This window comes from Scomber scombrus, chromosome 8 (genome assembly GCF_963691925.1).
Source record: "Scomber scombrus chromosome 8, fScoSco1.1, whole genome shotgun sequence".
Lineage (NCBI taxonomy): Eukaryota > Metazoa > Chordata > Actinopteri > Scombriformes > Scombridae > Scomber > Scomber scombrus.
In genome coordinates, this window is record NC_084977.1 from 15,623,973 (window position 1) to 15,646,133 (window position 22,161).

Consider the following 22,161-nt stretch of genomic DNA (forward strand, 5'->3'; position numbering starts at 1 on the left):
TCCAGCTTTCCTTTAGGACTAGAAGGGAGAGATTACCCTTGAGGATTAGCTCCCTGCAGATAATAAACTTTATTAAAACGCAATCGGCTTTTGTGGGGCTTCTTCCCTCACACACTTGGGAGGTGGGCTTCACTGGGGGCGGGCAGCAGTGGACCCTCAGGGACAGCAACATTGGAGATAGGGTGGTGGGTGAGGCCGATGAAAGAGGGAACATGGTGTGAGGGATAAATGGATGGATGGACGAGGGTTTGATGTCGTACGGATTACAACAAGCCCATCTGAAGGACAACCGATGCTTGATCTTGAGCTTTGTGTTTCCTGGAACATTGGCTTGAATTCCCTTGACTCCTGCCCTTTACCACCCACTGCACCCCCCACCCCACACTCACACACACACATAGGCTATATATATATATATATATATATATATATATATACATATATATACACACTCTGATCTAATCCCAAACCCCGTCTCTCTTGATCCAAAACATGTTTTCAGAATCATCAGTATGACAGTTTTTGATGGTGAAATAGTTAAGGCAGTCCATCCCTCTGAGAAAATACACGTGCACACACACACACACACACACACACACACACACACACACACACACACACACACACACACAATATGCTGATTAATATTCTACATTAAAGGAGAGGGGCATCAAGGCTGAGCAGCCATGGTTAATCTTAATGATTAAACTTAATCAAACTCTCCGATGCTTTGAATTAGACCCCCAATGACACATTATGATTGCCAGAATGGATTGAGAAAAGCACAGTTTGTCACAGTGAAGCCTGTGCATGTTATTTATTTTCCCTTTTCAAACATTATCCAATATATCATCTGACAAATTTTAATATCTGTTGCTATTTTTTGTTGTTGGGAAAATGTCAAAGGAGAAATTATATCTCTACACACTTGTGACTGTTTTGTGTTATTTGTCTCTATTGTGGAATGCACTGTTGTTTTTTATTTGCCTTTTTCTGGTTTGGGGCAAAATTGGAAATAGAAACATTACATTTTTCTGATTTGGTTTAAGTACTCTTCTACACAACTAATCCGTTAATCTGTTTAAATGTTTACCTATGTTTGTTATAGGATTGGAGACGGCGATGCTTTGCGCTGCTTACTCTACAGAAGCATTATATCAGGTGCCTTGAGCCTCTGTGAGCTGCAAACTAATGATGACTAATGACGGTTAATGAGGAAGTTGGCAGCTATGTAATATCAGTCCGCAGCTTTGCCAAGGCTGAGGGGTGCAGTTCACACTGAGTACAGAGACTTCAGATCCAAATCAAGACTGTTTCAGAGATGTTTTACTCTTCTGTCTGAATTCAGAAAGCAGATTTTTTAAATCAAGTCTACATGCACAGGGAATTTAATTTGAGGGTCATTCCTAATGATTAGGTGAAAGACAGAGCTAAGTACATTTAGACAGACAGACTGGTGACAAGTTAAAGGAAAAAAACATCAAGTGTCATAGGAAGGTGTAATAAGGCCACTTGGTGCACAGCTATGCAGCTGGCCTTTAACGTTATAGGCTACTAAAGCAATTGAGAAATTGAATTGCATGGGATATAACACAACAAATTCAGTGACCAGGTATAAAAAGGACTAACACCAAAGGTAGTGTAAAAATGAATTAGAAAATGAAGTACAGTAACAAGTAAAAGGATGGATTCACTCCCTCTTATGAGGAAGAATCTGTGGAAGTATCTCCAGTGAAAAATCAACATAAAGTCCCAGTATAACACAGTTATTAATTTGATAACATAGTAAAGTAGGTAAAGTAGATGTCAAAATTATTATTATTATTATTTTTACTCTCATCTAAACACAGAAGAGGCAGTACAATCTGCATGCAAACAGGCTCCATTTAAATGAAGTTCTTCCATACAAAAAAGGCATTAAGCTAACCAATACTTAATGTTCTAAAGGATCAAGAAGATTTTTTTAAAAAATGACAGTGCACGTAACAGAATTGTATCTTAAATAACTCCTACATCAACATTTTTGGTTGAGTATGTTAATCATAATGATTATAATAATATTATTACTAAAACTATTCAATAACTTATATATGCCTTGAGATGAGTACATATTATTAATACAGTACAGAACTGTGCCGGTGTTATGTCAAAGTCTGCTCCCCCTTCTCCACAACCCCAACGAGTCGTCCTCTGGGGTACTTAACCCTAAACTTAACCACAACCAGCTAACTGTAACCATAACCTAACTCCAACCGCGGATGTGGTGCTATGAGAAACACAATTTTAAAAGGGGGGGAACAGCCTTCGACATAATACCCGTAGGAGTTGCTACTATCAACTGGACACACAACTTTTAGAGAGAAGCCAAAAGATATATATTTTTACACTACTTTGCATGCTTACTTTAAATGGGGTCATGATTACTGTGTTCACAAAAAGAGTCTATATGAACCCTTTGTGGTATTCACGTGGGGGTTGGAAATTTTCTGAAAGCTCCAAGTTCAAGTTGGGAGGAATTGTTGACATTTTCATGAATGGCGGATGCTGTGGAAGTTCATTTTTCAGTGGAAGGTAAGTTAGTTTTACGTAAATGTAGTTGTATAGAGTTTTATTTTTACCTTACCTGCTGGCTAGCTCGCTATATTGTTAGCCTCAGTGGTTTGTAGGCGCCAACAAACATTTCTTCTCTTTGGCTGCTGTGTTGTCTAACAGTGGTGCTCTCACCACAGGTACAGAGACGTTTCTTTATCTGTAGTTCTCACGACTTAACCACTGTAACATGAAACCATAGTGTACACCACTTCTCCCGTCCCAACCACAAGATCAAGACTTCAACTTGAAGACAACAAGTGATAAAGTGTGCTGTGTAATGTTAGTGCAAAATCTACATCTGTGAAGACCATAGTGTATATTCATATCATGTTCATACTCATCACACCCTGATCAATTGTGAGTTTTTTTCTTTAATTAAAGTTAGCTGGCAGCAGCTGTTTAACCTGGGGTCCATGTTAAAATACATAGCATAAGAAAGGTAGGGCACTCTGTGACCTTTTTTGTGTCTCTCCACTAATTTATTCAGGCATTTCTTTAATTTGTCACTGGTCTGTGTACAGTGAAGAAGAATTAAGGTTTCTGTCTTTTTCGGCTTTGTCTACATTGTTGGAGTTGCAGATTACAGTCTCAAAGGACAGGTTTACAGTTTTTTAATTCTGTCCTAAATCAACAGTCAAGTGCTCATATGAAGGCTTTTAATGTAAGTGATGGGGGACAAAATGCACAGTGTAGATTTTCTTTATTTTGTAAAAATGCATTTGGAGTTTATCTGAAGCTTTTATGAGTCTTCTGCAGTCTGAGTTCATATCAAGTGGATATCTGCCACATTTACAGTCTTTTCTGCATCAAATTCCCTCTTTGTGTTTCCCTGCTGAGCTGTGGTAGAAGTATAGTAACAAAAAGAGGGAGAGAGTAAAAAAGACTGTAATGTTGAAAGATATTGACTTGATTAATGTGGATGGCTGAAGCTTCATATTAGTTTCAGATGAACCTTTAAATACGTTTTTGCACATGAAGGACTGTGGATTTTGGCTCTCCATCACTTACATTGTAAATACATTATGAAAGGATTGTGTAATGGTCAGTATGAACAGGAAGAATGATTATGACGAGAAAAATCTATTTCAATGTTCATTTGGGCTCCTGACTGTTGTTTTCAGACAGACATTAAAAAGTGTGAACCAGTTCTATAAAAAAAAAAAAAAAAAGCTTAAATGCTGTGTTTGTCATCTGATATTTCTAAGGTCAAGAATGAACTTTGAGACTCAACTTTTAAGCAGACATGAATGAGAAATAAATAAAATATTCATAACAAAATGTAAATTTGAACATCTGTGACAAGGGGACAAACTCCCTCTGCAGATGAGGATCTTCATCAAATTGGACCTTGAAGTGGGATCATTTTGTCATCATGTAAAACATAAAAGATAAGATTTTTCCCCTCTTATGCCTTACTCAACTGTCCTCTGCGAGAAACATTACCCGTTTACACACATTACTGTCGATCATCACTCCTTCAGGTACCATATGAGCCATTCCGGTACTCAAAAGGCCCGATTACTTTTCTTCAAACTGCCTGTTTTGCGTTGTTGAAAACAAATGTTGTGCACTGAGTCGTTGTTGTGTTGTGAAAGACAGACTGAAGGGTAAAAACCTCACCTTGCTGCCCTGTTGTTGTCTTCCATAAATTAGACAATGTAGGGTTTTATAGTCGCTCCTCTCCTGTATGCTCTCTGCCTCAATGTTTATTACCCCTCCGGTATTGATATTAAAATGCAGGAGGGGCCTGATGCATTTTTCTGTCATCTCTCTTTCTGACTTTAATAATACTATAAAGCTTCCTGCTGTGGACAGAGGGATGGATGGAGGGAGGAAGGGAGGGGGGGTGAATAAATTATGAAAACAAGAGGTTAATATATGGCATTGGTATATATCACTTCCAAACTAAGCCAGATCCCCTTTTGGTTTGAACATTCAGCCTCTTAAAGGCAGGAGTCAAGTAGGGTCAGATCCATCTCATTTTACTGCGGCAGCCCCTCCCCCTTTCACGTGGACACTCGTCTGCTGCTCACCACCCACCAAACATCTCATCTCACCATCGGCGTGCTACTGCTCGTGCCAAGAGTAACAGCAGGAGACTCACTTTATTGCACTGTCAGTCCGCCAGCGTTCAACCAAATGAAACTGGGAGATACACTCTGATGCACCGGCCGGTCCCAGAAGAGGGTATTTGTTAGATTCTGTCTGATCTTAGTTTTGTAACTCCCTTATTGGTTTGTGAGTGCAGTTTTATGTGTTTGGCTCTGCGTGACTGAAAGAGGAGCATATTTGAAGTCCTTACAGTTCATCTGTGCACAGCAGAGTGAAGAAGCGAGGACACGGGGGGAGGGGGGAGGGGGGAGGGTGAAGCCCCGCGAATCAATAACCTCCTACTATCAACTGCATTTAAGCCTTGATAATATGCTCGACTGCACTGTTTTGATTTTGACACAAACCCTGACCGTGTTCTGCTCTCTTCTGCTCCAGTCTATTCTGGTCTCACCGTACAGCCCTCCAGCCCCCCCCCCCCCCAACCCATCCTCAAACCCCAGAGTTACCGTCGCTTACAGGAAGTGCTCGGCTAATGAAGTTGGAGAGGATCCAACGCCTGTCAGTCACATTGTTTTAATTCACTCAGCTGACACCACTCCTGTCGTTGCACTGCGAAGATTCACTCTTATTTCTGTGAAAATCCTACATTTATGAAAAGAGCTTTAAAATCATTTGTCAGAAATAAAAGGGCTTTGAGTCGTTCATTTTTAATTCTTATCTTTAGACTAATATTAAATGTCAACATATAGACGTCATTTTAGGTCTGTAGCTCTTTAGATGACTGTGAAGTTTAATTAAGATGTATGTAGTACGTAAAGTGGAGAAGCTCAGCAACAATTTTAAAAATTAAGGTTTCTTTTGAGCGAGGAAATCCTCACTGGATCAGACTAAAGAAAAAACACATCTGCTGTTTGGGCGAGCTTTGCATGTTGTATTTAATGTGTAAGAGGTAATGGGGAAAAATCTTATGCTACAATATTTGCACGTGTATAATTTTGTGTAAAAGATGATTAAATTATGTGTATTGTTTCATGAGCCAAATGTGTGTGTTGCTGGTTATGATGCACCTTTATCAGGTCATTTAAAACATCATTTTTTAGGGGATTCTGCACCAATAAGCACTGGGACATCTGAACTGATGGCTCCCTCGTAAACAAGTGAGTTATTATCAATATTTTTTATGAAGAGATTTCCATGCCTGGATTTCGCTCCTTCATTCATTTTTTGCCTTCAAGGTTTATCTCATCAAGGGCACAGAGTGTGGATGCACTGGGCAGCGAGCAGGGCCACATCCTGGGCAGGTGCCAATGCATCACAGGACTTCATATTAAAATGGATAATATAGCTGAATAATGTATTTGCTGTCCAGAGACATTTCTACAGGAGGACCCAGAGTCCACCACTTTTTAACATACAGAAGAACATCTAGGATGAACATCTGCAATGAATTTAAACTTTAAACCTCAAAGTCTACTAAAATATGCAGTTAGTTTTGTTCATTCAGATCTATAATAATGATACTAATAATTATTATTGGTATGTTTTTAAAGTAAAATGATGCACTATAACGTTTGTGACAAGTGCAGCCTTTATTAGCCTAGCCAGTGTGTTTAAAAATAAAGAGTCAAATCTCAATCCATCTTTTATCAGGCAGACTTGGCTGAACTGTGGTACCAGTTATTTGAGTCAAATGAGCCTATTACCGCCTCGTCTTTGCACGACAGGGTCAGGTTCAATCAGGGGAATTGGAAAATATCATTTCTGACGGGAATAGATTTCGTTTGTTCAACCAATCTCTTCTACTAATTACCCAAATGGACAGGAGCTGTCAGGAGACAATAACTATTCCCTAATAGAATTTGCCCCCCAAGTGCAATTTAATTTTCTCCGTGCTCTCTCCTAAGGTTTCTGCCTCTCTCCCTCTCACTGTGCCTCTCCTGCTTTCGGACCAAATGGTTAGGGACACGATGCCATCGCTACCTGGTGTTGTTTTGTCTGCGGGTGACGGAGAGAGAGTGTGGACTGACTGCTGCTGTTTGTCTGCGAGCTTCAGCTCATCCTGCAAGAGCAAACCTAGGCGCCATGGCGGAGGAGATGAGGAAGAGGAGGAGGAGGAAGAGTGACACAGAATCACCGATGAGCTGCGGTGAATAGGTAGGTCTCCACGATCATGTTCAGATGTACATTCATCTTTTAAAAAATCAGGATTTTCTCAAAGTTACATCTAATGCATTTTGTTTTTATTTATAATACCTTTCACTTTACAGTAACTGCTGTTTAGCAATTCACAAATTTAACTTGACTTGGTGTTGGCAGGTGCATGTGCTGTTGTGCTCATCTGATGTTTAATTCAATCTGTGTGCCTGTGATCCACTTCTGTAAAAATGGAAAATAATATGCAAAATATTAACACATATGTGCATAAAGACAATAAATTCAACCTATTTAATTTGTGATGTTTTGGCTCATTATAAACCAGGCCTGCCGCTTGTAGGCTGCATGCAGGCACAGAGCAGGATGACACACAGCCTCACACACGTGTGTTATGGTCCTCAAACGCAGTGAGGCTGCTCACCCTGCAGGATGGATGTGTTTCTATATTTCTGACTCCTCGCTCGGTAAGATGGATCTGTGAATCGCAGATGTCAATGAACTCGTCCACTGAAATATTAGATCTAATTAGAGGTGGCTGGGTCAACGGCGGTGGCAAAGGAGTCGCCCTCAGTTTGAATTATTGCCCGAGCTGCTTCCTCTACAGCTTTTTTCACCCTCTTTAAAGTGACACCTTACTCATATCGGCTCAAACATCAGTCATCTGCACCTCTCCCACAGTCTGCATTATTGAAATATATATTTAAATCTTATATCCTTTTGTTGTGTTTTTGTTTAAGGACCAAAAAGTTAATTTGACGTTAAATTAGAATTTGACCTTTTTAAATTTAAATTTCCGTGTGCATGACTGTTGGCTTTGTAGTGAACAATTTGAGGCTTTATGAGAAGGTTAAAATATAATAGATGCATTATAATTGTAAGATTTAATATGTCCGTGGTTTCTGTCGCCATTTTATTCATTAAATATTTGCTGCCATAAATATTGTTTGAAAATGTCTAACTGAATAGATCCAGATGTGCATTTATTTTTCAATTTCACGTCTCTTTTTTCCCGTTTTATTTTAACGACGAATAAACGCACCACCCATTTAATGTCCCACAAAACCAGATGTGCGAGCTCACATCTTTTTTTTTCTTCCTTTCTGCATTTTGCATCCGTCAATTATTCTAATTGTGTTGCCCTTTGCTGACAGGTTAAGAGCATTTTTATCTGCATTGTTTACCAGGGCAGCTAAAGAGGGTCTCGATACCAACAATCAGAGTAATTGAATAGTTGAATAAATTGAATGATCTTGAGGGGAAAAGTGTATAATCAAAAATAAAGTAAGACTAGATGATTCCCATTGCCACGCACGCACAGTAGCTACACCATGGATGGATGGATGGGTGGATGGATGGATGGATGGATGGATGGATGGATGGATGGATGGATGGAAGAAAGGACACCTGGGCTCATGGTGACTGGCTTTGAATCGGTTGGATAAAATTCCCGTAATATCCCAGTCTCCTTTTTTTAATCAGCTTGATGTGCGTTTTCATTTTACTAAATTACACTTGAAACATTAACCACACAGGCGAACGGCTTATGGGATTGTGGGTCCCTTCAGTAGCCTATATAAGCGCTGTGTGACAATACAATAAACAGTCCACATTTTGAAATAGACTATACGGGAAAAGATGCGGGGATAAATCAGCATTCACAACAGAAACTGTTGCGTTTCTTTGAATTAGGAACACGCAAAGCCTCGTTTATTTCCCCCAAATCTGAATACTGCCTATTTTTCATTAATTTACATTTACATTTTTACTTAGTGTCAGTTGATGTTTTTTATTTTTTATTTAATAGAAACAAAATGTTAATATTTTTCTGACATTTCCCAGAAAAGGTAGAGCCTTTGTTTATGATTTTAATTATTAAGATGTGTAATTGTGTAGACCTGATATCCAGTGATATCATTATAACATTTAAACTACTGAAAAAATTCCCTTCAATCAAATTATAATTAATTTGAGCACACTGAAATGAAGTAGAGCTAATATTGTGTTTAAACTGAACTGTGTGTGTGTGTGTGTGTGTGTGTGTGTGTGTGTGTGTGTGTGTGTGTGTGTGTGTGTGTGTGTGTGTGTGTGTGTGTGTGTGTGTGTGTGTGTGTGTGTGTGTGTGAGCTGCAGACATACACCTGGGACTGTTGGTGGAAACAAACCTGGCGGACCGGCGGGAAAAAGCGCCACTGTGTGCTTTCCTCTCCACGCTTGAAGTAAATTGGAAGCGAAGATTGAGTTCATCTAGCTTGAACTAGCAGCCCTCCGGGGGGAATATCTTATCCGGGAGAGCAAGTCTCAGACGATGGGCTTGAAATGAACAGTGTCAGGAGGACTGCGCCCAGACTCCTAATCCTACCTGTCACTGAGATCCAGCTGCTGCATGCACGGGCGCTGCCACTGCCGGGAGGAAAGTACAGCTCACACAGGTGAATTTGACTCACATTGTGTCCGGTAATATCACCTCTTTGGTGTGGCTCCACATTTGTTCTGATACCTGACTGTTAGTGTCAACTCAGCTGACATCTTTTCCCAGATATTTACTCTGAAGCAAGAGGGCTGTTTTCAAGGGAAAAACTGAGTGAATTCATACTTTCCTGGAAATATGAATTATTTTCCTTCATAATGATAGCATGCATATACATGCACCTCATATTTATAACCACATTGCATATATCAGCCTATGTATATGTCAAACGGCAAAGAAAATCAGATTTAGTCCAGTGCAATAGTTCAGCATCACTCATCATCCATAAAACTCAAGAATTTGATGTGTGTGTGTTTAAGAGAATGTGTGTTTAAAGATGTGAATTTGCACACACAGTCATACTGTCTGGACTCCTTGCTCTATAAAGCTTCTTAATTCATAAAAAGGGAAATAAAAGTGAAATGAAACTGTTCCTCATTTTCCTGGCTGGGACCCTCCTCCTCGCTGCTCGCCCTGCTGGCCCGTGGCCCCTCCGGGAGCCACTGCAGTGAGCTATTTATGGTCTCCACAGGAAGAAGGTCCCGCCTCTCCGGAGACATTTTCATATACCATGTTAGACGCCTCTCCTCCTCTCCTCCTCTGCTTTCATCTGCTCGCTCATACACCTATGGAGGATGCTTTCCGCCCACGGGGGCCTCCTCTTCCTGCGCTCCTATTGGCCCCCGCTGAGCCACTGCTGCGGTGACGTCAGGCCCCGCCGCCCCTGCAGCGCTGAATGGACCAAGCAGCCTGTCTGATCCACTCCAAAACAGCTCTTCACGGCACGGCACGGACATCATCCCGGGAATAGAGAAATAACGGGGATAGACGCTTGACGGGACAGCGAGAGGGAGACCACGCATAGCGGAGAAAGGCCGCTTTTCAAGCCTCATCATCACCATCATCATACTTTTTTTTCTCCACAAGACAGAACGGGGGAGTGCGCCCACCGTGTTGCGGGTGTATGTGCGTGCGTTTGTCTCCCGGTTTGGATCACGATGATGCAAAGTGCGGCGGTCCTACCGACAGGGAGTCCTTTAAAGAGTTTACCGGAGATTCTCGGAGTGCCACTGCAACGTAAGACATTTTCCTCCTGTTTTTCTGTCGACGATGAGCCTGGAAACTGGCTGGCGAGTGTTAACCTGTGCTGCAGGGCTTTACTATGTAAGGAGAAGGAGAGGAGACTTAGACTGTCACGTACAGGCCGGTGATGTGTCATGCTGCTTATGTTTCAGTGTGTAAAAATATGTCTTTTATATGATGATACTGTTTCATGGCCTCAAAGCCAAGCAGTGACCAGCCCGCAAGTCCAATTAATCTTCCTCAGCCTCACAGGGCAAGGCATGGTTTCTGCAGCTGGATGGCATCTTGGTTATTTGTACCATCTTTTGAAAGTATTTCTAATATGATGAAATTGGTCTCAAACTTTATCAGCTCCTCTGTAGCCTCTGTCAGGTTTACAGTGAGTCTTCCCAGGCAGCTGTTAATTTGTAAACGAGCCTGCATGGTCAAGAGATCAGACGCAGTTGTCATCACCCATCAGACAAACACCCACTGACTTTGATTGACACTCATTACTGGGTCAAATAAATGCCTGATTCACTATTGTTTTTATTATTATTATTTACGTCTCTGAAGCAAGGCCTCGCTGCCAGTTTGTGTTTTAATATTTTAGCAATTAGGGAGGATTTAAAGCAGAATGAATCGTTTAGGTCATTATTTAAAAGAGGATAATAACACATATTTATCACAGTCATTTTTTTTTATCATAATCTTATTGCGTTTTTTTTTTACTTCCAGCATCAAAGGCAAGAGAGAATTACCTTACATCTGTTCGTCCCGACGTGTTAATCTGTGCCAGGCCCTTTATAATCTGATCGTGCAATCGAGATAGAAGTGCAACTGGATGTATTCCTGGTCTGACCTAATTGTTTGTAGGGGAGTTTGTCAATGTACAGATGGAGGCATGTCTAATGGGATACCTCTGGAAAAAATAATCCACAGTAAAATAGGATAATATAATGAAATAATTGCAAGATTGCCATTATCAAAACACTGATAATGAAAGGTTCAGTTAACATTTTAAATATCTGCGGAGAATACTGATATGCAATCAGTTTTCAAACAGCTAAAATATACACAAAATGAGACTAGTTTCATTTGCTTTACACTACATTCATTTGAGTGTAGTGTAAATATATATATATTCCCTCCCAGCCTGTTCAACAGAGTGTTTAAACCTGACTAAAGGAACATAGCCTATATGTGGTCGGCTTATGCTCTTTAATTTTATAAATCGAGGCAGATTAAAAGATTGGATAAAGATCCTGCCACTCAATCCCCTGCAGCGCCAGCCTTCATCCTGGATTTAAACCTGCATTTTTTTTTTCCAGGAATAAAAGCAACTGAGAATTTATCTTGACTTATTTTTGTGTGCTCTGCTGACTCAGAGCAATTACCCCAAAACCTTAACCTGCAGGCTATTAGTCTGGGACATAGAGTGTTTACTTCACGTTTAATTAACACAAATCATTTGACAATTAAAAATAGGAGAGGCTGCCAAAATGCATCTCTTATATAAAAAAAACTGTGGTAAAGAAGTGTGGCTGTTTTTTAAAAATGTGTCCACGTGTTTCAGTTGCAGTGTGAAGTGATGGAGGTGATGAGTGGAGAATAGTGGCAACAAATACTAAGATATGAGGAAGACCTCCTGAACACACACACACACGCACACACGCACGCACACACACACACACACACACACACACACACACACACACACCCCGGAGCTGGACGGTGCACGCTCTGTCGTTGCCAAGATCGTGCTGCTTTCCTTTCAGCACCACTTCTCTCTGCAAAACGACCCCGCTAAGCTTCATCCTGCACTATTAAATTATTTCTGATTCGTCTTCACTTAAAAAAAGAAAGAAAAGAAGAAGAAGTTAAGGCATTGCTGCAGATTGATTTTAAATAATATATTTTACTTCCGTCTGTCACTGCTCACTGTTGAGGTGAAACAAAGCCAGTTCAACACTATTGTCTTCCAGTCTGTGTGTTGCTAACCTTCAGGTGGTTTCAATGCTCCAAGCTCAAGTCAAACGTGCTGAATGTTTTCTATTTTCTTTCACTTCATTCAGAAAAACATAAACTATTAGAGATCTAAATCTGCTATTTTCTCTGAGCAAAGTGGCATCTTTTGACATTTTTTATTTTAGTAATTATTGTTCTAACTCTCAAAAACTCCTAAATTAAATAATATCAGAGGAATATTTTTAAAGAATTTGCCTGCATGCATTTACAAAATAAAAACTTGTAACAAAACTTGTAACGAATTTGTAACATCCGATATGAACACATTGTGTTCATGCCTTCTTGCCCTCCGTGTTGCATAACTGAGAGCTTTGTTCTGCAGACTGTATTTTCTGTGATGCGATTAAACATAAGGCACCTCGAGTCTTAAACGGTTATTATAAGATGATTTCACGGCCGAGATGTTTCTGCAGCACACAAACTGTGTGTGTGTGTGTGTGTGTGTGTGTGTGTGTGTGTGTGTGTGTGTGTGTGTGTGTGTGTGTGTGTGTGTGTTTACTGGTCTCTGCATGGCCACTTTTCCTCGACATTGATTTTTCATTATGGGATATCATGTGGATCATGTGTTTGATTAAGAGAAGCCGCGAAAGAAAATGCGGCATTGCGATACTTTTTAATTTTTTTTTACAGAATAACTGAACCAGATTGAAATGATTGTCGTTGATTTAAGATGATACGACAAGGCCTTTTTTCACAGCATCAACCGCACATGAAAAAAACAGGCTTTATTTCATTGAAAGGACATTTGATTCTTGGGCTTGTACATTCTACAATATTCTATATAATAAGTATCAATAAAATAAACGTGTTGCTTTACATTAGCTGTGTATCATTTTATGTGTTGACTAAATTAAGGAATGTATTTGTTTATTGATGGTCAAGCTTTGAGAGGAAATACACATTGGATTTTGACATTCAATGGAGCATTTCATTCATTCATCTAATGTTTTTTTCAATCATTTAATATCTTTTTGATGTCTGATTATCGATGCTGCAGAATTTGGTACTATTTGGGATTCGGAAGGTGTTATTATGATATATAGATATAGTCTATGTTTCTGCCTGTGCACACGTGATCTGCTGTTGTTGCTTCAAAAATCGTGGTTGTATTTTTCTACAATCATACACACACAAAAATAAATAAATGTAATCTCGTCTTGACCCGGATTTACATCCAGCAGCAGCCGCCTCGTATATAAACTCTGGCGCCACCATTCAGAGAGATAACCAGGCGTCAAAAGGACAGAATTGGTTTAAAAAATAAGAAAAAAAAATCAATGATAGTCAAAAAAGTGTGTGCGCGCTGCTGAGAAACAGTTCCGGGTTCAGCACCTTGGACAGAGACACACACGTTCACCTACATGTTTCACATCCAAAATACACTGACTTGGCATCCGGTGCTTTTAATGTTTAACAAAAATCTAATTTATTACGCAATTTAAAACGATTTAAAAAGTACGGGGGAAAACTACCTTTACAAATAAAATATAGTCCGTAACAGTGTCAGACATGAACCACCTGACTGATAAAAGCTTTACAAAATACAAAGCTTTATTTAAATGTATTGTAAGGCGAATAATATGAATGAGCCACTTGAGGAGTAACGTGGAGAAAAAGTTATGTATCTGATCTGAGATATTTTATTATTCAATACTGACCTGCAAGCTGGAACATGATGGAGGAAAACCCAGTTGTTTTTTATGTTGGGGGGGGGGGGACACTACAAAAAAAACATTTGAGAGATTTATGATTTAAATTGACCACATTAACAAATGTCAGCATGCGCTTAATGGTTTTTATTTGACAGTTTTTACGCTTTCCTGGCAATGTTTATTTCTGTGAATATCAGAGGTTCCTCGTGCTCAGAGTTTCAGATTCCTCCTCTCTGTATCTGAAGCTAATCTGTGCACCACATCTCGTTGAGTGTGACCTTGTTCTCTTCTGTCCTTGTGCTTCGCCCCTCGCAGAGATCCCTCAGTGTGCAGGCTGTAGTCAGCACATCCTGGACAAGTTCATCCTCAAGGTGCTGGACAGACACTGGCACTCCAAGTGCCTCAAGTGCGCCGACTGTCAGACTCCGCTGGCGGACAAATGTTTCTCCCGGGCAGGAAGCGTCTACTGCAAGGACGATTTCTTCAAGTTAGTGATTCCTCTAATGCTTTGATTTCTCCTTTTCTTTTGCCTCGGTTTTTTCTGAGAAGCGACATTTGTACCCAGAGAAATTAACATTTTTATTACTTCAACCAGTAATTGGGTTAGTATGAGAAATAAAGTGACTGATTCTGACGGTATGGTGAAGTATTTGAATTAATCTTTATTTGATATTTTCAAAACCTTTACGGCAACTGCCTGTATGTATCGACGTTGCTATGGCAACCTAGCCAGTTAAATCCGGTGTTACTCTATTATATCTTGAGTTGAATTTTTTAAAGTTGCGTCTTTATTTTTTGGAAAGTCATACAGTGCGATTTATAGTTGTTTACAACAAAAACGGAGAGTCTGAGGCAGTGATTTTCAGATTGCAGGTCTGATAATCTATTGGTGAATAATATTTTATGAGTATTGTCTAAGCTGAATTAGCTATTATTTATTAGCTATAAATGGGTTAAATGATTTGGCTCAAGACACCAGGTTGGATTGTTTGTTAATTAATCTCAGGGTGTGTTGACTGTTCATAATATTTATAATTTACATACTTCACATTTTTAGTGACTCTTTTATCCTGCTGATACCAATTAGGGAGAGAAACAATTCAAATCAAGTGCTTTCTTTCTTTCTTTCTTTTTTTCTTTCTTTCTTTCTTTCTTTCTTTCTTTCTTTCTTTCTTTCTTTCTTTCTTTCTTTCCTTGAACGATTGGATTTCTGAGGCATTACAGAGGAAAATTGAGTTTGACTTTTATCCAAAACAGGATCAGCAGATCCAGGCTTTTTACTAAATCATGTTTGAAAGGTTTTAATGCTCAGAGCCTGAATGAGACCTAAAGAGCTCTGGAGTCGCACTGAAAGCTAACTGTGTTAGCTGACCCAAGGGACAGCAGGGGGGCGTTTGCATGTTGCATGTGATGCATGCACGCACGCACACACACACACACACACACACACACACACACACACACACACACACACACATACACACACACATTCACATACATGAACGTAGAAATACTCAGACACATGGACTCATTGCTATGTGCTTCCCTGCAGTGATTTGGAGGCTTCACCTTGCTCTTTTTATTTCTGTGGGTTGGTTGTGTGATTTAAAGCCTCTCCTGAGTCAGTGTTTTATTGGTTCTCCTCAGGGTGTGTTTACTGTGAGCACCCCTCCTCCTCTTTCCTTCTCTTTTTTTCCTCTTTTTTTCCTCTTCCTTCTCCTCTTTAGCTCTCAGTCCTTCATCTGCAAACACATAAACATGCAAACATGCTCACACACTTACTAACACACACTCACACTCAGTGCACACACTGCATTGATCCTCTCCATCCATCAACTTGTGGACAGGTCTATCATTAACAGAAATGCATTCCAGTGCTGATTTTTCCCTCTACAACAGCTGGAGCTTCTATTAATACAGACACTGTGCCATCATTCTTGGCTTAAGTTGAAGAAATACGTAGCTGTCTAGCATGTGAAATTTTAATCTTGGTTGGTCTCACTTTCTCCATCAGACTGTAAAGTGGATATAAATAGGAGACGGATATCAGTCTATCCTGCTGATGTTTTGCATTAAATATATCTAAGCGGCTCTCCTCTCCATTCTTCCTGCAGGCGTTTTGGAACAAAATGTGCATCATGCCAACAGGGGATTCCTCCAACGCAGGTTGTGCGGAAGGCACAGGACTTTGTGTATCACCTGCACTGCTTCGCCTGCATCATGTGCAGCAGACAGCTGGCCACTGGGGATGAGTTTTACCTCATGGAGGATGGGAGACTGGTGTGCAAGGTGGATTATGAGACAGCAAAACAAAACGGTAGGTTTGCGAGGACCCAAAATATAAACAACACCTGATATTAAGCTGAAATCCAGTCAGCTAAAAAGCATTCAGATGAGGAAAATATGGGTTGAAACTGTATTTTTATCCAGAACATACAACACACTCATAAAAAGAAGGAATTTTATTCATCATGACTCATTATTGTTCATTATATATCAGCATCAGAAAGAGGTGATTTAGCACTGAAATGAATAGGAGGTAGGTGTAAAATCACTGTAAAAGAGTTGACAGTTTTAAGCTAAATGCACTGTGCAATGCAGTGAAATCACTACTCACTGTAGATATATGTTGTTTGTCGTCTGGGTGTGTATGCTGTCTCTCTCCCTCCCTCTCTTCTGAGATTTCCATGCATCTCTGGTTGATTATGTAAAGTGAAGCAACGCTCTTATATGGTGCAGCCCCAATAACTCCGTTACTCTGGCACTTGGGCTCGGTAGATTTATGTCCTCTGCTGTAGGAGTGGGACAGATGCACAAGGACAATAATGCACTTCCATACATGACCATTCACTTCATTTAACACACATATACTCCACACGAGGCCGAGGGCACTGCCTGTTAACACAGCGAGACAAATGTAAAAAGGAGTCACTCACACTTGTAATGGTGTTTTTAGATGATTCAGAGGCGGGGACCAAGCGACCGAGGACCACCATCACGGCCAAGCAACTGGAGACCCTCAAAAGTGCCTACAAAAACTCGCCGAAACCAGCACGCCACGTCAGAGAGCAGCTGTCCTCTGAGACAGGGCTGGACATGAGAGTAGTGCAGGTAGAGGATTTGTCTCTTCATGTCTCCTTGTCCCCAAAAAAGCTCTTTATCATCTCCAGCTTGGACATTATGCAGCAGATCAGCAAAGACACAACTGATATGAGCATCTTTAGACGGGCTCTGTTTTTCATTAAACTACATCACAAATGAGCCCTAAGTGAATCTGAGGTCATTAGGCAGTTTTCTGATGTTGCTCTCTCATATATATATATTTCAAATATAGATTAAATATTTAAAACCAGCCTTCATCATCAGGGTTTCCAGATTTTGGAACAACCTACCAGCGGAGTTCAAGCTGGCTAAACTAGACCCCTTAAACCTTTTCTTATTGATGACCTCATTCAATTGTTTTTAACTTTCTACTAATGAAACTAAAAGATTTTGTACCTTGATTTGATAGCTTATATGTTAATTTTCTAATTTATACAAAATATATTTACTTATGATTGCTTTTTGCAATGCAGTTTGGAAATGTGTGTTTCATTTTTATGTTATTGTTATCAGAAGGCCTATTTCACAGCTGACATTTTGACTTGTCACTTGAGGAAAAGCAAATGTGTAAATAATAAAACTGTCACACTGTCATGGCCGACTGGGACACTTGAATAGAACTACGCCATTGTTAGTTTAGTTTAAATTTTAATATTTTTTCTAGTGTAGTTTGGTGAGGTTACAGGGCACATAACACAAAAATATGTGTCAATATCTCTGTCTAGGGTTTTTACATTAGCCCATACCTACCTACCCCCTTGTACCCTGTCCCCCTTCACAGTGAGAGAAAGAAGAAAAAAATAATAAATGGTAATTATTATCTTTTTCAGGTGTGGTTCCAGAACCGGCGAGCAAAAGAAAAGCGTTTGAAGAAAGATGCAGGTCGACATCGCTGGACTCAGTTTTATAAAAGTGTTAAACGCAGCCGAGGAGGTCCTAAGGTGGAGAAGGAAAGCTCAGCTGATGACGCAGGCCTCAGTGACAGTGAACTGAGCTTCAGAGGTACCTATTGTCTGCAGCACATATCTTTTATTGCTTAAGAGAGAGATTCCTGAAAGGGAATTTGTCAGTCATGCTGTTGTACTAATGGGATTAGGGAAGCCTACGAGCTGCTAAATGACACGGTCCTGAGTGCAGCAGCAATTGAATGTGTCTTTGTGGCAATTCATTTGTTTTCTTGCGTTGTTCAGTGTGTGGTGTTGCTCTCAGGCAAATCCAAAATGGCACTCTCATCCTAAATTCCCCTCACTCCTCCCCGCAGCCACTGACGCATCCTCCTGCCTCAGTTTGTCACCACGATGGAGCTTATTGGAAAAGAGAGAGGGTCCTTAGTGGGATGCAAACAACATTTTGGACATCCCTATGTTATTTAATGTTCACAAAACCCATTTTGGGTAGTCATAAAAGTCTTCTAGCCACTTTTAAAAAGAAGGCTGTTTTTATGAGAAATGAAAAGATGGTGACAGAAACTCTATAAAGCATGTGAGGCTTTTAGTCAATTAGAGAGAAAGCGCTCTGAGGCATTGTTGTTATTGAAGCCGCCCAGGGGAGGGATTGAGATGGAAACAAATATTTTGTACTGCAGCAATTGCACATCTGCACACGTACAGATCTCTTTTGTTAGAGTAGATTCACTATTCACTCACAAAACTGAAATGCTTATCAGATACTTCTGTGGCTGGTTCACCTCCCTCCATGAAATCCTCATAATGTTGCAGCAATAAATCTCTCTCATAAAAGCACTTAACTGTATTGAAATATAACAACTATATAATGTTCACACAGTTGACAGCGATGTTGACGTGTCAAACTTTTTACACCCTCATGCTAAGTGATGCTATCTCCTCCACAGACGACCAGGTGCTGTCAGATCTCGGCCACACCAACGGGCTCTATGGGAGTGTCGGGGACGTGACTAACAGTGCGGTGTTGAATGGCGGCTTCTCTGTAGACGCAGCAGGGCAACCCTACCACGACATACGAGCAGGAAGTCCCTACGGTCTCCCTCAGTCGCCCTCCTCCATCACCTCACTGCCTGGCCACACCCCTCTCCTCAACAACCTCGGCTTCAGCATGGACAGTCTGGTGGCGCAAGGGGGGCCGGGCGGGGTGGGACAGGCCCTGAGGGCCATGGCGGGAGGCCCCACCTCAGACCTCTCTACAGGCAGCAGTACGGGATACCCTGACTTCCCCACCAGCCCCGCCTCCTGGCTGGACGAGATGGACCATTCCCAGTTCTGAGCCTTGGGGACAAACATGGTGGAGACGACCGCCTCGGGGATAAAATGGGACACGACAGAACAGATTCACAAGGCTTTCTACATTTCTTTCTATCACCCTGCAAGACCGGTACATTTTGTGACGTTGGGTGAAGAGGAGAAGGAAGAAAAGAATTATGACTCTTGGTCCCTCAGCAGTTGTAGCTGCGAGGTAACAGCCGGGTCGAGATGTGTAGGCCTAGTCCTAGCAGTGAAGAACACCTCCACACTCAGTGAACTGACTGGACAAAACACCTCTGAATGTTCGATCTCAACAGTGTATCATACGATTTTTGTTATCAACTGACTTGTCCTTTCACTCTCTGAAAAATGAGACTGGATTTCCGATATGATGGTGGATTATGCTCACAGGGGAGGTAATATTGTCTCGTCCCTTCAAATGAAACCACACCATCCCTGTCTAACAGCTACAACATTAGGGCTACAATCCATTGTAGATCAAAGTCCCTATAAGACCCAGGAGGCACCTGCATGCTTCTGATTCATAATGAGTAGGGCTGCTGTCTGGCCATATCAAAGCCTTTACATTGGCAATGCACTTTACTCTCCTCTTCTTTTTCTACACATATGGACAGGAATGCAGAGAGAAAGAGAGAAAAAGAGGAGAGACATATGCACAAGGCAAAAACAGTGTTTCATTGGGAGAGAAATTTACAAGAACAGTGGCACAAGTGTGAATTTTGAACCATGCTGAAGTTTTTTAATGTATCGCTGAAGCTTACATAACTAAGTTATTAGGAAGTAGATGGCTGTTGGTCTGTCCGTCTGTCCGTATAAGCTGATGTTTCCTCTGTTTGAATGAGGGCGAACACTGTTTGCTACACAGCAGGTCTCTCTTCTATATTTATCGGTGCTTGACTTGTTCTTGTCTGTGTGAAGCTGTCTGCTCTCCCGAGCCGAGAGCGGACCTCTGTCAGTGTTAAATGATCTGTTTCCAGACTCACCAGGAATCAAAGCTTTGTGTCGGAGGACAGTCAAGAAGTCCAGGGATCGGAGAAATTCAACTCTGACCATTCTAATAATACAGAAAATCAGACATCTTAATTATTAATTTATTCTTTTGAATGCACAGATGTGTAGGAGATATCCCTTTCTAAGACATGCAAATATATTGAGAGAATTAGATGCAAATACCAAATTCAGAACACCAACAAGTATTAGCAGGAACGCTGACAACGTTTCCCTTTGTGTTTTCTTGTTTCCTCCGTCTGATCCAGGCTTCTCTCGGTAATCTACTCAGTCCAGTTGAGCTCTAGCTTTGCTTGCTATAAACCTACTTACTAACCCCAGATGTGTTGTCAGCCTGTCCTCCAACTGCCTGGCCTCCATGTCAGAGGGATTACCACAGAGTCCCCCCACTATCAGGGCTGATACTCTAGCATCAGTGCTGGCATGACTGCTGGGCTGATTACAGTACGGGCCACATCAGCTGCATCTTAAAACCCACGTAACAATTTACGACAGGAGAACCCCTGTTTCTCATTTTCTTGAAGCGCAAACTTCCTTTGAGCTGTAAGAGGAACTAATGGTTTGATTTAACATGATGTCAAAATCATTATCGTTATTTTGATCTCAGAAGGATCTTCTCTTTACTCCTTTTTCTGTTGAAGAAAACAAATCAAATCGTATCTATGTAGTCACCTTTTTTTCAAAATTGCCAAGCCCTGTTTGTTTTTTTAAAACCAGAGCATCCTATTTAAGAGCCAGAAAGCAAACCAACAAACAGAAAGTGACACAGTTAGGAAAATCTTGTACAAAAACACCACCTTTACAGTTTTGTTAAGTCTGTGTTGCCTCAGAAGTTTGCATCTTAATTGTTGTAAATTTTGTACAGTTTGAAAACGTGTTGATCGTCTTGTTTCATGAGCGCTATTTATTATTGCCATGTGTCTTTGAAAAAGATGTAAAAGAGAGCACTGAATTTATTCATTTATGCCTTCTGTGTAATGGTATGAACTGTGTACAGTCAAATCTATATGAGGAAAATAAAGCTGAATTGTCTTTGGGTTACCCCTGGGTGCTATTCTTTGTAATACACGCAGCGCCGGCAGTGATGAATGCGAGAGTTAAGATTTTCAGCTGAACTTTGTTTTCAATATATCAAAAGAAAAATATCTGCTGTAGGTGTTTTTATTATTTTGTCTGATCTAAACGCCCTTTAGAGAGAGTTAACCCGCAAATTCATTTACCCATTGAGAGCATTTACCACACACTTAGGCCTCTATTCAATTGTGGAGATCCATTTAGTACCACCAACAGACAGTGGTCAGTCAGTTAACAGTGATTGATGCTGCTTTCCTCTCTCGCTCTCGGGTTGGGGGTGACAAGAAAGATGCATGAAGAGAGAGAGAAAGAAAGAGGAGGGAGAAAAAAATGAAACAAGTGGAGAAACAGCTGCCTCGCTGGCTTCACTGATCCTCTCAGTGCTAAAGAGACACAGCAGCAGATTGCAGCGCTGCACAGTCAAATCTTTAATCCCTGTGCTGTTAACTAATTGTAGAGTGCTTTGTGGAATATGGGCAAATACATATCTTTGTGGTCAGGCAAAGAGGGAATATATGGCCCATATGCAGGCAGTCATCTTGTTGTCAATATGTCAAGCTGGTTCATAGCCCACTATATGCAGGGCTGTAATGACGATTTTAGGACCACTGAAGTCATAAGTCCAATTTTCCAATGTAGCTCCATCTTCCAGTAAATTATCTGATGGTCAACGAAAACATTTTCTGTTAATGTTATCTCCATTAATGAGCTAAACGTCTGTGTCAAAGGC

At 40.7% G+C, this 22,161-nt stretch overlaps 1 protein-coding gene across 1 annotated transcript; it reads left to right on the plus strand.

Annotated features, from left to right (window-relative positions):
- The first annotated feature begins 10,263 nt into the window (after positions 1 to 10,263).
- lhx4 (LIM homeobox 4) lies at positions 10,264 to 19,350 on the plus strand. Its single transcript, XM_062424464.1, has 6 exons — positions 10,264 to 10,342; positions 14,323 to 14,494; positions 16,122 to 16,324; positions 16,964 to 17,118; positions 17,940 to 18,111; positions 18,962 to 19,350. Exons 1-6 carry the CDS (start codon positions 10,264 to 10,266, stop codon positions 19,348 to 19,350), a joined length of 1,170 nt encoding a protein of 389 aa, XP_062280448.1.
- Positions 19,351 to 22,161: the final 2,811 nt, after the last annotated feature.